The 16,801-nt window shown below is 42.7% G+C and overlaps 1 protein-coding gene across 1 annotated transcript in view; it reads right to left on the minus strand.

The window, feature by feature from the left end:
* PDHX (pyruvate dehydrogenase complex component X) overlaps positions 1-16,257 on the minus strand; it is a 49,677-nt gene extending 33,420 nt beyond the window's left edge. Inside the window, exons 1-4 of the mRNA XM_081165343.1 lie at positions 16,063-16,257; positions 8,610-8,693; positions 4,703-4,803; positions 1,632-1,822 (exon numbers count right to left, since the gene is read on the minus strand). Of these exons, the coding sequence (XP_081021469.1) occupies positions 1,632-1,822; positions 4,703-4,803; positions 8,610-8,693; positions 16,063-16,204 (518 nt within the window). The 5' untranslated portion in view covers positions 16,205-16,257. The remainder of the gene's footprint in view (positions 1-1,631; positions 1,823-4,702; positions 4,804-8,609; positions 8,694-16,062) is intronic.
* Between the last annotated feature and the right edge of the window lie 544 nt (positions 16,258-16,801).

The raw sequence follows: 16,801 nt of genomic DNA on the forward strand, positions 1-16,801 counted from the left end.
CCACAGGGCGGGCGCCACTACCAAAAAGGCCCTCTGCCTGGTTCCCTGTAGCTTTGCTTCTCGCAATGAGGGAACCGCCAGAAGGCCCTCGGCGCTGGACCTCAGCGTCCGGGCAGAACGATGGGGGTGGAGACGCTCCTTCAGGTATACTGGACCGAGGCCGTTTAGGGCTTTAAAGGTCAACACCAGCACTTTGAATTGTGCTCGGAAACGTACTGGGAGCCAATGTAGGTCTTTCAAGACCGGTGTTATGTGGTCTCGGCAGCTGCCCCCAGTCACCAGTCTAGCTGCCGCATTCTGGATTAGCTGTAGTTTCTGAGTCACCTTCAAAGGTAGCCCCACGTAGAGCGCATTGCAGTAGTCCAAGCGGGAGATAACTAGAGCATGCACCACTCTGGTGAGACAGTCCGCGGGCAGGTAGGGTCTCAGCTTGCGTACCAGGTGGAGTTGGTAGACAGCTGCCCTGGATACAAAATTAACCTGCGCCTCCATGGACAGCTGTGAGTCCAAAATGACTCCCAGGCTACGCACCTGGTCCTTCAGGGGCACAGTTACCCCATTCAGGACCAGGGAGTCCTCCACACCAGCCCGCCCCCTGTCCCCCAAGAACAGTACTTCTGTCTTGTCAGGATTCAACCTCAATCCATTAGCCGCCATCCATCCTCCAACCGCCTCCAGGCACTCACACAGGACCTTCACCGCCTTCACTGGTTCTGATTTGAAAGAGAGGTAGAGCTGGGTATCATCTGCATATTGATGGACACCCAGTCCAAACCCCCTGATGATCTCTCCCAGTGGCTTCATATAGATGTTAAAAAGCATGGGGGAGAGGACGGAACCCTGAGGCACCCCACAAGTGAGGGCCCAAGGGTCTGAACACTCATCCCCCCCCACCACTTTCTGAACACGGCCCAGGAGGAAGGAGCGAAACCACTGTATAACAGTGCCCCCAGCTCCCAGCCCCTCTAGACGGTCCAGAAGGATGTTATGGTCAATTGTATCAAAGGCCGCTGAGAGATCCAGCAGAACTAGGAAACAACTCTCACTTTTGTCCCTAGCTCGCCGGAGATCATCAACCAGTGCGACCAAGGCAGTTTCAGTCCCATGATGAGGCCTGAACCCCGATTGGAAGGGATCCAAATGGTCCGCATCCTCCAGGCGTGCCTGGAGTTGTTCAGCAACCACACGCTCAATCACCTTGCCCAAGAATGGAAGATTTGAGACTGTGCGATAGTTGGCCATACTGGCCGGGTCTAAAGATGGTTTTTTAAGAAGCGGTTTAATGACCGCCTCTTTCAGCAGATCTGGGAATGTTCCCTCACAGAGGGAAGCATTCACCACCCCGCAGAGCCCATCGCCCAGCCCTTCCCGGCTTGCTTTTATTAGCCAGGATGGGCAAGGATCAAGGAGACAGGTGGTTGGTTTCACGCGTCCAAGCAGCCTGTCCATATCCTCGGGGGTAACGGATTGAAATTGATTCCATGCAACTTGACCAGACAGAGCTCCCTCTTTTTGCCATAGCTTTGCAGCAGTATTAAGGGCACTGAATTTGGTTGTCATCAGACGCTAACTTTCTGTGGGGCATGATCAAAAAGTGAAAGCCTTGGCTCAAAAAGTGTGCAGAAACTCACTGTAGCTTTCCAGGATGGTGTTCCACTTTATGGGCCAATGTTACTGAAGGAGTGGGAGGAGGGGCTGCTGCTGCTGCTGGCACAGCAATGCTCGTTTCAGTTGGTATTTCAACTTGCTTCCAGTCTTGTCCTTCGTCCACTAGCAAGGCGATTAGTTGACCCAAACGCACATTTCTGCTTCCTTCTTCCTTCTGAAAATGGATGGGGGTGGTGGTAGAGAAATCAGGTTGATGTCTACATACACACACCTGTACCTAATGTAAATGTTTTATAGTTGGGAAAGAGAAATATGCTCCCCTGCACCCACTCAGCAGCTTTACCAGCCCAACCACTTATTCTAAGGAGCTAGGACTGCCTAGTCCTGCAGGATATATAGCAGAAGGTTTAACGCTGAAAGTTAAATACAAGCCCATGAAAGAACCAGAGTATTTTTTAGCAGCCACCCTGGACCCTGCAACAGAGTCTCATATTGTAGTTAGTATAACTATGCCATGCTCCTGAAGTTAGTTGCAGAAGCTGTAGCATAGACACAAAGCAAACTATTTCACACTGCAATTCTAAGCATATGTATCCAATCAAACTTATCTCAAGTCTCCTACTGATTACAGTGAGACTTGTTCCCAATAGGCTTGCACGGTCAGAAACATGCTGTACTGAGGTAAATATGCTCAGTAAATAGTAAATATGCTCACTGACATTGTCCCCAGAAACAGATAAGGTGACAAACCTGTGTCTGGGCTATACCATTTCAAAATGATGATGGAGATTCACATGAGTGAATGCTCAGAATTCTTAGTGTTCAGAATGACTGTAATTATAAGCTGTATTAATTAAACCACAAAAAGAATAGGAGGAAATGGAAAAGGGGAGGGAACAGATGCCAGGATGTTCCATACTTTCTCATTTAATAGGATTTGCTTTCTAACCAGGTGATAGGGGGCGTGCAGGGGATTTTTTGTGAACAGAAGTCCACATATTTGGTTATCACTGTTTGCATAAGAAGCAACTAAAAAGAGCACATCTTACGTCATGCTTCAAGCAGGCATTTTCTTGCTTGGTTTCTTCCTTAACTAGCCTGGCTGCTATTTCATATCCTTTTCACACATTGGGCTATCTTTGAAACTCATTTGCAAAACACGCTTAAGCAAACTATTTCAGCTCACCACAAGTTCAGTATCAGGACCAATGATGTGATATGAATTTACACAAGGGATTGCACATCATAACACTGCCTTAATGGGATTTTAATGTGCAACATTAGTAGACTTTATAATAGTGTTTTAAATGCAGCCTCAGTGTAAGATATGCTGACAGAAGGGCTTCTGCATATGACTTTGCTTGGTTAAGACTGTTCTCCACTCTGCTACATCCCTTTTTCTCCCCCAATGTATTTACCAATAGCGGGAAAGAAGAATGGAAAAACAAGAAATACCCTTCATTTCAATGAACACATTTCTCAACTCGTTCAATCTGTACCGTATTATAACAACCCATCCTACTGACAATACAAAAGGTCTCCTCCTCCTTACCAGCTGCAATGATGTGGTGTGAAAAAAGTATTACTACCAGACCCAGAGCAGCTTCTGTTAAAATAAAATTCTTCCATCAAAAAGCATTACAAAAGCATTCAAAAAACAGATGCTTGGTGGACTAGCAAATCAATCACATTCTGATGCCAACAGGCCTAATGAGCACATTTGGATATAAATAAGTTATCCTCATAAGCGTATTTCATGTACATGCATATGAGTACAGTGGTACCTCGGTTTACACACGCTTTGAGTTACAAACCCTTCAGGTTACAAACTCTGCTAACCTGGAAGTAGGTGCTCCAGGTTGTGAACTTTGCCCCAGGATAAAAACAGAAACCACATGCCAGCGGCACGATGGCAGAGGGAGTCTGCATTAGCAAAAGTGCGCCTCAGGTTAAGAACAGTTTTGGGTTAAGTACGGACCTCCGGAACAAATTAAGTTTGTAACCCGAGATACCACTGTACACATATTGTGGGCTCAATTGATTTGTAAACCCATTTCAACAATAAGAGCATAAAAAGAGCCTGATGGATCAAGCAAACAGCCCATTAACTCAGCATACTGTTCTGGCAATGGTCACACAGATGCTTTTGGGAAACCAACAAGTAGGATCAAAGCAGAAGAGCACGCTTCCCCTCCTGTGGTTCCCAGCAGCTGGTATTCAGAAGCATACAGCCCCCAACAGCGGAGGCAGGCAACAGCCATTATGGCTAGAAGTCGCCGATAGCCTTACCCCCCATTAATTTGTCCAATCCTTTCCAAGATGGTGGCCACCAATGCCACCTGCGGAAGCGAGTTCCACAGTTCAACTATGAGCTGCATAAAAGTGTACAGCTAAAACTTTTCACCATAGAGGAGTCCCCTTAATCATTTCAGTGACTCTTTTATGAAGCTTTTCCAATATCCTTTTAGAGGGAAAGCGAACAGAATTGTACGCAATATTCCAAATGCGGTTCACCTCAGATTTGTATTTGTATAATGGCACTGCAATACTGTTTTATTTTCAATTCCTTTCCTAACGATCGCTAGTGTGGAATTTGTCCATTTCCCAGCTGCTGCACTCTGGGTCAACATGTTCATTAAGCTATCCACTGCAATCCAAGGTCTTGTTTCCGGTTAGTCACTGCCAGTTTCAACCCCATGAAGGTATATGTGAAATTGAGATTTTTCTGTGCCAACATGCATCATTTGATGCTTGCTTATACTGACTCTCAGAGTCAGTCAGCTGATGGACCCTAAGAAACATTGCCTTTACAAACCACCTGCAAATGAACTAAACCTCCTACAAACAGACTTAAAGGTGAGCCCCTTTCACATTGTTGCTTGACAACGTAACAATATCAAGTGATTGACAAGTGAGTGGCTCCGCCCACATATCAAAGTTGGCCTGTGGGGTGGTGGGGAGAAGGGAGGATCTTGTCTGCCAGTAAGATCCAATTCCACATCCCTAAAATAAAGGAAAGTCTTAGCAAAGAGTCTACTGATTGCTGAGCTCATACACCAAAGGTCGTAATACAGAATAAAAAAGTTCTCCCTACCATTATTTTAGCCAATATGCCATCATCACTTGACTCCAAGGTAACCACTGCTTTATCTGTTTCAATTTCACACAATGCATCTCCAACAGTCACTGGTTCTCCTGTAAAAATCAAAAGATAATTCAACGTTTTAAATCAATTCATTTCAGAGCACTGAGAAAGAACAGTATTTTAAAACCATATAGTGTAGCATGTTTAGAAACAAAGTCAAGACACAATAGTGAAAACTGATACTGGAAAAGAGAGGGACTACACTTAGCAACTCACAATAGCATTACGAAATGATTCTACAGTTCAAGGAATCTCAGTAATATAAAGTGAGGAATAAAGGCATTTGCAGAACCTTATTACCACTTTTTAATCAAAACCACCCTAAATCCCATCATCATATAATTTGGCATATTGGGATAGGGCGGAGGTTATAGCCTGTCATGTGGGTGCACTAAATATCAAGAAGCCAAGTACAGTCATACCTTGGTTCTCGAATGCCTTGCTACTCATACATTTTTGCTCCCAAACACCGAAAACCTGGAAGTAAGTGTTCCGGGTTTCGAACATTTTCCGGAAGCTGAATGTCCGACACGGCTTCCGCTTGAGTGCAGGAAGCTCCTACAGCCAATCGGAAGCCACGCCTTGGTTTTGGAATGTTTCGGAAGTCAAACGGACTTCCGGAACGGTTTCCGTTCGAGAATCAAGGTACGACTCTACTCTCTTTGCCACTGCTAACTGCAGCTTTAGTCTTTACCAGCTCTATCATTTTGCTACCTCCAAGGGAAAAGGGTGTCAAGTTGGGGGCAGCAAACCTATATGGGAAATGGATGGCAGCAAGCTGGACAGTAACAACTGTTAAAGCAAGGACAGTGTGAACTGGGGCAATTGGGGGAGAGATTAGGGTGGCAGTGAGGGAAAGGCAGCACTGGAAAATCTAAATAAAAACATTAAAAAGCTGTAAGGGATATGAACCAATGGCTGATTCAGAATCAGTCACAAGGGCTGCTCCCAAGCTAGGACAATCCAGAGAGGGGTTTTTTTATTTTTTAAAAAATCAATGGAACCATCTGAATCAGCAACAAAAATTGTAGATAAATAAGTCCAGTCTTGATAAGCAATATATTCTTTAAAAGATAAATTGTTTTGAGCTTCTAAGCAGAGATTTCAAACAAATGATATTTTAATTCATACTATCATTTGCAGATAAGCAATGCTCCTCTGCCTTCTCCACCCTACCAAAAAGAGAAGAAAATTGGGAAGCAACTCTGCAAGCTCAGTTTCTTTCAACATGAAACAGTCCTTTTAGAAATGCATTTTCATTTTTTAAATGAAATGGAATCGTTTCAAGCCAGTATTTTCTTCTCAATTCAAGAAGATCACCATCTGCTGCCTTGTGATAGCAGACCTGTGAACTCAGACGCCTTTGTCTATTGAAAGACCTGCTGGATGGCTGCCATTAAAGCTGAATTACAGTGGGAAGCGGGAGAGGCTTCTGAATGGTTCTGGGGTCAAAGCCATCCAACACACACCTTCTCTTTAGAGCACTGAAGTAACAAAGGCTTGCTTATGTACCAACTTTGCATGCAGTACAGTTTTCATCAAAATATGAAAAAAGGCTTTTAACAGTCTTGCCTAAAGGAAATGGAGTGACTTGCCTAAGCCCTAAATTGGATTTGTCTTTGCTTTCTTTATGAAACACTTAAAACATTGAGCAATTACGGTGGCAATGTGTAATAGCTGTGTCAATGAAATGACACACACGTCTTTGTCTTTTCCTTCCTCCATTACATTCATGGAAAACAAAAGAGAGAATATTGAAAGAGTGTGATGTTTATAACTCAGGTGCCTTTGGTAACAGTAAGCAGCTGCCAAATGCAAACTTCTTAACTTCTTTCAAAACTGTATTTGGTCTCTTCAAACATTTCACTTCAAGAAAAGGAATAATGGTCTAATTATCTGTCCAATAAAACACTTGTATAGAAATTATTGGATCTTTTCTCCCATTATTTGCTTTCCATGGGTTTACCTATTAAATCCTGAAGAATTAGTAAGAATTCTCAAGATGCCTTGAGATTTTGCCAGTATTTCAATACATTAGCCTTGTGAATGAAGGTTATTGATTTGGATTGTCCTTTTGACATATGGAATAGATGTGGAACTATTTAGATGGATAGCAAGCATCTGCATGAGAGAGTGCTTAATTTTAGACAGAAGAATAAGAAAATCCCATGTTAGAACAGAAACGGGGGCCAAAAATGAGTCATTTTTGATGCTATGGGAGATTCAAACTCCTGTGCTGCTTTATTTAAGATAGCAACAAAGGTAGCTAGCTACCTTTATTTTTAAACACACATATTAATGGAAATTTTCAGGGGCCCAGAGTTCAGACTATATTTGGGTCCCCCCCAACCACTCAAATCCTCTTTAAAATATGTGATTAAACTGTACTAATTTAAAACCTTCCAAATGCCTTAATAAGGAGCAGCTATTTTAAGTGACAAGAATCTAGAAGAGCAGTGGTAATGAATGACCCAAAATATCATTTTGTTAAGAAGTTAGTCTTAAAAATAAAAAAGCTTTTCCTAATTTAGAGATGGCACCTGCAAACTGATAGAATGTTTTAAAAACCCATTAACACTACAGATAGGCAGATTTATTAATAGCATTAATAGCATATGCCTGAAATATTTTATAGACTAGTAGGAGCCCAAATAATTCATGCTACAGAACTCTCAAAAGCCAAGTCATATTTTATTGTTTCCTTCATTTAAGAGGTGCCTCTTCCTACCAACGGACACCTGATCTACATATGGAGCACACAAAGAAGAACTAAAGTTGTAAAGTCCTGTGGTGGAATGGACTAAACCAACTCAGAATACACATGGGGGGGGGTGAAACACATTTTAAAATTATTCTCTATCTAGAAAATGCCCTGCACATTTGAAAAACAACAACAAACCCAACCTAGCAAAGCTGGCTGGACTACAAGGTCTCCCCCTATTGTGTTAAGTGTTTGATTTGCAGGGAGGATGGTATCTCAAGCTTCTGTCATCTGCCCTGCATGTGGGCTGGAGACCAAGGTTCAGTCAGTCCACCTTCCAAATTGCAAATACCTTTGAACAAGTGAAACAAATATGCGCTGCTGAAGTCCAGAGCCTTTGGCCAGAAAATGCCTGAAGCGAAAGAAGTGCAAAATGTGCAGCAAATTTGGTGGCTTCAGGCTTTCTGTAGCTTATGGCTTGCAGGCGAAGTAAGCTCCGTTTAGCTACAAATCAACATGTTTTAAAGTTATATCAACCGATGCATACATTTTTGCCTTAGAAGCCCAAAACTGAATTAAATGAGTCTCTCTTTTGCACAATTTTTAATCATCTTAATTCGTATCGCAACCGCAGCAGTCACTGGACAGGTTGCTGGAAACATTCTAGAGAGTTGATAAATCTTGCAATTAAAAAAAATCTTGTATTTTTATGTAGTGAACTGCCCTGAGATCTATCGATGAAAGGCAGTAAACAAATTAAATAAATAAATGATACAAACTACTCTGATGTTTTGTGATTCAGCGGTATACAAATACATTAATAAATAAATAATGGTTTAGAAGTAGTGCAGAGTCACTGTAGTGTAGTGGTTACTGTGAACTACGTCTGAGAAGACCTAGGCTCAAATATTCACTTGGCCACAAAGCTCACACCAGGATACAGTTGTGGGGCAGGGGGATGAGATGACCACATATGCCACCATAAGTTTCTGAGAGGAGAAGCAGGATATCAATGTGTAAATATAATGTACTGCAGTGATTACACTGTGGTAATTCCTTTTGATGGAATTAAGATGTGGCAAGTGACTAGGCTGAAGTGGAAAAAAGACACAGTTCTCAGTGCTCCAAAATGGCATTTAATTATCTCAGATTCACCTTCCTTTTTCAGCCATTTCACTATGTTTCCTTCCTCCATTGTAGGTGATAGCGCAGGCATGAGGATTTTAACTGCAGGGGTACCTTGGAAAGAAAGAAAGAAAAAGGAATATCAAGTCTTTCGATAAGGAGATGATTTCATTTTATCAGCGTAAAGAGGAGTAATAAATCCTATGTAACCCTATGCACACTTACTCCTATGTAAATCCCACTGAACTCCATCAGAATTGCCACAAAGCAGCCATACAGGAGGGGTCTGGCAGCTGCACTGTAACTCATGTAGCCAGAATGTGAGCTGACTTATGCCCATGGTGAAGTTGATGAGTAAAGAGTTTGCCACAAGCACAACTTATAATTTGTACTACAACACTGCAACAGAGAGTTGAGTGGTGGCAATTTAAGTAAAAGTGGATCAAGGTGAAAGATGTCCTCATGGTTGTGTCATAAGCTCAGCTCAGTCTACATACAAATTTACCCACACCAGTTTTAGTCTAAATAATTGGATCTCAGTATATCTTTAACTTAACAACTCCTACAGGGGCAACCAAAGAGATAAACTTGATGCAGTGTAAAAAATACATGCCCAAGCATTGTATTTTTTTAATAAATATGTTTTATTAAGTTTTACAAATAAAATTTCCATCAAAACACATGATTCACCATTGCACATAGGATGCCCAAGCATAGTATTAAATTATGCTTGCTTGCACAGTATCAACTTTCCCAAGCTACTCTACTGTAGATCTGTCATGGGAATGAAAGGCATATATACAAAGCATAATACCAAACAATATTACCAAGAAACTGAATTTTGTGATTACATACTTTTTTGGATTATTATAAGAACTATTTCATGTATTGCTCAAATCCTGACTACAAGCAACCTTAACTTAATTTCAAGAGGTTTTAGATATGACTTTCTAATTTAACCTAGCCTGTCAAAGTCATCAGTATGTAATCACAAAGAACTATGCATTCCATAAGGTTTTTTGAGGCACTGGTATAATATTGGGTAAGGTTCATATTGATCTCAGACTGGACTTGAGCAACGCCTGGAAAAACTCAAATTATATCCACCTGTGAAAGGAAAGAAACCACAGTGACCTGCCTTTGAGTAATGTGTCAGAGTTACAACATCATTATTGGAGACATTCTAAAACGGGATCATTATTCATTAAGCAAGAAAGGTGACTAAATAAGCTGTTGCAAAATCAGACTATAGTGTGAAATGTGGTCTCATTTTTAAATAATAATAATAATAATGAAGACATCAGGTATCAAATGTGTGATCACAGACCTCTATTACCAAGACAGCTGCTGACAGTTTTACCCATTATTGTAACAGATAGGATTTTGTACATGCATGGTAGTGAATTTCCAGAGAACACCAAAGAACTCCACAAATATGATAATATTGTGAATGCTCACTTTTTTATTTCTGTTAGGCATTGTTCTCGCTCTTTAGTTTTAAATTGTTAAATTAGGTTTGGTTATGTGTATTTTTTTCTACACTGTTGTTTGGATTGTTTTGCATTTATTTATTGATATTATGATTATTTCTAACTATCCCTTTATGTATTTTGAAATTGTTAATACTTATTGCTCTGTTGATATGATATGAGCCACTTTGGACTCAATTTTGTGGAAAAGTGGTACACAAATAAAAAAAAATACATAAGCCATGAAACACAACAGTATAGCTATAATAGTGAAGCAAAATGCATACAACTGAAAAGAATTTGAATACGGCTAACCAAGCAACTACCGCACAATTTCACTCATTTCACATGCTAGCAAGGTTATGCTTAAAATTCTACAAGGAAGGCTCAAGCAGTATGTGGACCGAGAACTCCCAGAAGTGCAAGCTGGATTTAGAAGAGGCAGAGGAACCAGAGACCAAATTGCAAACATGAGCTGGATTATGGAGAAAGCTAGAGAGTTCCAGAAAGACATCTACTTCTGCTTCATTGACTATGCAAAAGCCTTTGACTGTGTTGACCACAGCAAACTATGGCAAGTTCTTAAAGAAATGGGAATGCCTGATCACCTCATCTGTCTCCTGAGAAATCTCTATGTGGGACAAGAAGCCACAGTTAGAACTGGATATGGAACAACTGATTGGTTCAAAATTGGGAAAGGAGTACGGCAAGGCTGTATATTGTCTCCCTGCTTATTTAACTTATATGCAGAATTCATCATGCGAAAGGCTGGGCTGGATGAATCCCAAGCCGGAATTAAGATTGCCGGAAGAAATATCAACAACCTCAGATATGCAGATGACACAACCTTGATGGCAGAAAGTGAAGAGGAATTAAAGAACCTTTTAATGAGGGTGAAAGAGGAAAGCGCAAAATATGGTCTGAAGCTCAACATCAAAAAAACGAAGATCATGGCCACTGGGCCCATCACCTCCTGGCAAATAGAAGGGGAAGAAATGGAGGCAGTGAGAGATTTTACTTTCTTGGGCTCCATGATCAGTGCAGATGGTGACAGCAGTCACGAAATTAAAAGACGCCTGCTCCTTGGGAGAAAGGCGATGGCAAACCTAGACAACATCTTAAAAAGCAGAGACATCACCTTGCCAACAAAGGTCCGTATAGTAGAAGCCATGGTTTTCCCAGTAGTGATGTATGGAAGTGAGAGCTGGACCATCAAGAAGGCTGATCGCCGAAGAATTGATGCTTTTGAATTATGGTGCTGGAGGAGACTCTTGAGAGTCCCATGGACTGCAAGATCAAACCTCTCCATTCTGAAGGAAATCAGCCCTGAGCGCTCACTGGAAGGACAGATCGTGAAGCTGAGGCTCCAATACTTTGGCCACCTCATGAGAAGAGAAGACTCCCTGGAAAAGACCCTGATGTTGGGAAAGATGGAGGGCACAAGGAGAAGGGGACGACAGAGAATGAGATGGTTGGATGGTGTTCTTGAAGCTACCAGCATGAGTTTGATCAAACTATGGGAGGCAGTGGAGGACAGGAGTGCCTGGCGTGCTCTGGTCCATGGGGTCACGAAGAGTCGGACACGACTAAACGACTAAACAACAACAAAACCAAGCAACTCAACAAATCTCTCCTTCTTTGTTGTTAACTTTATTTATTTATTTATTTATTTATTCATTCATTCATTCATTCATTCATTCATTCATTCATTCAGGGCAAGCCCTACCAAGGGATGGCAAAGCAGCTGGAGAAGAGGACAGAGAGTGAAGAAAAAGCTGTGAGTGACAGGGGGCTCTTCCCAACTGGTGGGCTGTACTATGTGTGTGGGCTGGAGGTTCCTACTCCTGTGGTAAAGCTACATTAATTAACTTAGCTAGAACCCAGGATATAGTGCTCCAGTATCTCTGAACACATAATACCGTACAAACTAAAATGCAAACTACTGAATGCAAACTAAAAGTTATGTACAACATACAATATACTTATTAATCACATTTCTATGGTCCCCATTTCTCTAGAGAGCTCAGGAACATGAATCATCTCACTTTATCTATTTCTACAATATTCATCAACGTATCAATGGCAGGACAAGATGTCAAATCATTTTTCATTGTAGGGATCCATCCCTTACCCTTCTTCCTGCTTCAGTTATGCATCTATCAGCTAGAAAGCAGCCTTTCTATGCAAATATTCATCTAGGATAACTGTATGGTTATGCTCCAGAATATGTACTTCTGCCACCTGCAGGTTAAAATTAATGTGGCTGGTGAGAAATATTTCACAGGCAACAATACAGAAAGGTTAGAGGCAAGATGAGTTAACATTAACGTTTAGATTATCACTTCTGGAGTGGTGTGCTTTGCTCCCAATTGTAAAAGTAACTGCCCTTTTGAAGGAGTGTAGCAATTTGGCTAACAGCGGATTTCAAGGAGTCTTCCAGCTCAACTATGTGGCTTCTTGCACCATCAAAGCAATATTCAGAACAGGAAGCAATAACTGCTACTACCATTAGTGTTGCACATGTCATGTCGTACTCGTCTTCCAAGAAACTCCACAACAACTTACATATGGCTCTCCAACCTAGGCACAGTTCAAGGGCAGACTCCATTACCACCACCACCACCGCCACCACCATGCCTTCAGACATTCTCTGGGCCAGTGTCATAAGAGAGTATTGACACTGCAAGCCCACCTATAGGAGCAGACTGGGTCAATGCTACTTAGCTGCAAACATTCAAATGGGTCAATGCTACTAAGCTGCAAATATTCCCCATCAGTAGATAAGGCAGAGCTTTTAGGCAGTACAGAAAAGTCACAGAAGAAGTAATGTAGGGTCAGATATGATGCTGCCTAACAACCTCCTCCAGCTTCAGAGCTCGTGTGACATATTGGCTCAGAGTGTAAAGCCCTCAGTTCAGTCTTTACATAAGCCGTGAGTTCATTAAAGCCCTCTTTAAGCATTACTCACACAAAGGGATAGCACACATCAAAGGCACTGCAGCGTTGCACACTTAGCCCTGGCCTGATGGTGGTGTTACTTCTTCTATTAATTAATCTCTTTGATTGAGAATCCTGACCTTCCAGTACTTTAAATTGTGCAGGGAGTCTACAAAGATATTTATTTTGTAATTTGAGGTGTTGTGTTTTAAAATTGCTATGTATCTCTTTCTGGAATTGTTTGTAACTATGAAGGACTGGTAACAAATAGATAAACAAACAGAAAGAAACTCACTGCTTTAGAAGTAATCCCATAATGCACAAGCTTTGGGCAGGGCTAAAATGTGTGGTCCCACAACCTTTTCATGCAAGAAACACATGATGAGGGCTGAAGACTATACAGTGGTGCCTCGCAAGACAAAAAGAATCCGTTCTGTGATTCTCTTCGTCTAGCGGTTTTTTCGTCTTGCGAAGCAAGCCCATTGAAGGATTAGTGGATTAACGCTATTAGCGGCTTTTATTGGCTTATCTGCTGATCAGATCAGCTGATAAGCGGATTAGCGGCTTAGAAAAAGGGGGGAAAGGAAAAAAACCCAGCAGGAACTCGCAAGACATTGTCGTCTTGCGAAGCAAGCCCATAGGAAATTCGTTTTGCGAAGCACCTCCAAAACGGAAAACTCTTTCGTCTAGCGAGTTTTCCGTCTTGCGAGGCATTCGTCTTGCGGGGCCCCACTGTACAGTGGTACCTCTGGTTACGTACTTAATTCGTTCCGGACGTCCGTTCTTAACCTGAAACTGTTCTTAACCTGAAGCACCACTTTAGCTAATGGGGCCTCCTGCTGCTGCCGCGCCGCCGGAGCACGATTTCTGTTCTCATCCTGAAGCAAAGTTCTTAACCCGGGGTAATATTTCTGGATTAGTGGAGTCTGTAACCTGAAGAGTATGTAACCTGAAGCGTATGTAACCCGAGATACCACTGTAGTCCTACGCAAACCTACCTGGGAGTAAGCACCAGCTACCATAGTTGGACTTACTTCTAAGAAACCATCTACCCCTTGTCTTCTGTCTAAGGGAGTCCTTCTGAAATGAAGAACAGGAATATCCTAGATAATAATCTACAATACCGGGATTTTAAGGGTCCTCTTTGACAGAAGTTTATTCAGACAGAGTTCATGAATGCGGCCATATTTATAATTAGAACCAGTATCTGAACCATTTCTTTGTTTTCAACATATTGCCTGGAATTGACAGACTTTTCTAAGATTCTGTAACTTTTCATTTCAATGTGTTAAAAGTTCCCCTTTTTTCTGTCTTTTAAAAAATAATTCATGAATGTTTCATTTTACAAGAACACCCGAGTGAATGCCAAGTAAGAGCTGCCTGACAGTGGAACAGATGCCCTTGGGAGATTGTGGAGGTTTTAAAGCAGTGGTTTGATGGTCATCTGCCATGGATGCTTTAGTTGAGATTCCTGCATTGCAGGGGGTTAGACTAGATCACGGGTGTCAAACACAAGGCTCGCGGGCCGAATCTGGCCCGCCAGACCTCGTCATGTGGCCCGTGTAGCCAGCCTTCACCTTTTATTCTCGCTTTTTTTTTTTGACACAAGAAAGCTGCCTCTTCAGCGCATGCGCAGCAGCCTACAAGCCAGAGAACGTCTGCCCTCTAGCGGTACCGGCCGTTCTACACAGGAAACCTCCACTTTACATGTATTCAGGAAACCTCCACTTGTTTTTATATTGAGCGCATGCCATCCTGTGATGTGACAGATCCAATGGCTGCCAGAACCCTTCTCTCCTGTACTGTAAGTACATATGATGTATGGTGGGGGAGGGGGGTCTGCTTATTAGGGGGGGTCTGCTTATTATTCTGCTTAAAAGTCTGAGCGGTAAACTTTGGATATACTGACCACTTCCGTGTCACTTTACAGTGGTATAGGGACCATAAACTACAATCAAATAACCCATATGTGTAATAAACAGTGTTTGGCAATATTTGTATGTTGTTTTTTTTAAAAAAATTACTGTCTGTTACCAAAAATCATTTTTCAATAAATTGTACAATAATTGTACATTTGAATATCTACTTGCCATTATTCTGACTATGTTTCTGCTTTCAGAGCTAGTTATTACTTACATTATTACAAAAAACAGTAATAATTGAATGCAGTGACAATAATTTATGATAATAAAGAGTGGACACATAGTCCTACAGATACAACCGGCCCTTTGAGGGTGACCAAACTGCTGATGCAGCCCCCGATGAATTTGAGTTTGACACCCCTGGACTAGATGACCGTCTGCGTCCCTTCCAATAACCCGATTCTAGAAGTGTATATTGTGGCACCTTCTCAGACTACTGATTTTTATCCCTAAAAGCTAAGGTACTAAGAGGAACAGCTTCAGAGACATTGCTGAAGAGACTGTTACACACCAAGGATGAATTTTTTTCCAGCTGTTCCTTCTTCTCCAAAACCTAACTCCTTTAAAATATTTTAGACTACAAATCCCATCATGTCTGGCTACTGACCATGCTGAGTAGGACTGGTGGGTAGTTTATAGTGAACAATATACTGGCTACCTGCACTTTATTGGAGTTACTCCTACTTCCTTTTTCACATTTTTGGAGGGCTGGTCTTTTTGCTTTTAAGCACAAAAAAGATGTCTGCTTGGTTTTTGTTTTTACTTTTAAATCTCTTTTTAAGCGAGTGACACATGAAAACCCATTCAATCATACCGTTCGAATTTAGGATTTGAAAACCGGATCGGGGACGCTTTTCGCCCCAAAGGCAGCATAGAAACGAACTGTGACATAACAGAAGCAGCTGCAGGTACATCGAAAAGACAGACCTACGTGAAAGGCCGCTAGGCATGCCGGGGATGCAGCCTAAACTCCATCCCAGAGCAAGGGCACCTGCCTCCCTCCGACCACCCAAACAAGCAAGCCTCTTTCTCCCACCAGCGCCCCAAAAATCAATGACCCTGCGACCTGATCCCACAGGCAGCCAAATAACCCCGACCCTTTAGAGGCAGGTGACCAATGCGGGGCTTCTGTCTGTAATGAAACCCAACACTCACCCAGCCGCTCCCGGGTGAGGTGCAGGAACCTCCAGGCAGCCGCGGGAGGCCGGCAAGCGGGAGCCCCCAGCGCGACATTCCTGCCGAGCAGCAGCTTCGCGGCTCCCCGGCCGCTGCAGCTCAGCCGCAAGGAGGCGGCCATCTTGCCCTCTTCTCACCGCCCCCTCCCTTCGCCCACCGGGGCTGTCCTCGCTGCTGCCTGAAAAGAAATACTCCCACGACGGCGCGGTGCCCTTTAAGCGCCTGAACAAAAATGCGCGCCAGAGGAATTCCTCCTCCTCCTCCGGAGTCGAGGCTCCCCGGGCAGCGCGAGCGGGTGGATGCATGAGGTTTCTCGCTCGCTCGGAGGCATAAGTTGTCCATTCAGTTACTCTGACTCAACAATCTTCACATTTATTAGAGATGGGAACTAAGGCACGAGAAAGAATGCAGCAAACGCATAGGAGATGGTGGGCGCCGTACAGCATTGTGTATCTTGTTTAAATAAATAAATTGAACCCAAAGCAGATTCAGAATTATTTCTTATGCGGACGGGTGGCTATTAGAGGGTAGTGATGGATTGGTACTTGTGCCCGCTGATGGACTCCAGCTCCCATCGTGCAAGACCATTGGCAGCGCTGGCTGGGGATGCTGGGAGTTGGAGTCTAACAACACCTGCAACACCTAACACCACCTGCTCCCAGGTTCCCCGTCACCAGCTGCTCCCCAGTCATATTTAGCCTTGTGGGCGAATTCATAA

Source organism: Podarcis bocagei (genome assembly GCF_964188305.1).
Source record: "Podarcis bocagei genome assembly, chromosome: 1".
NCBI classification, from domain to species: domain Eukaryota; kingdom Metazoa; phylum Chordata; class Lepidosauria; order Squamata; family Lacertidae; genus Podarcis; species Podarcis bocagei.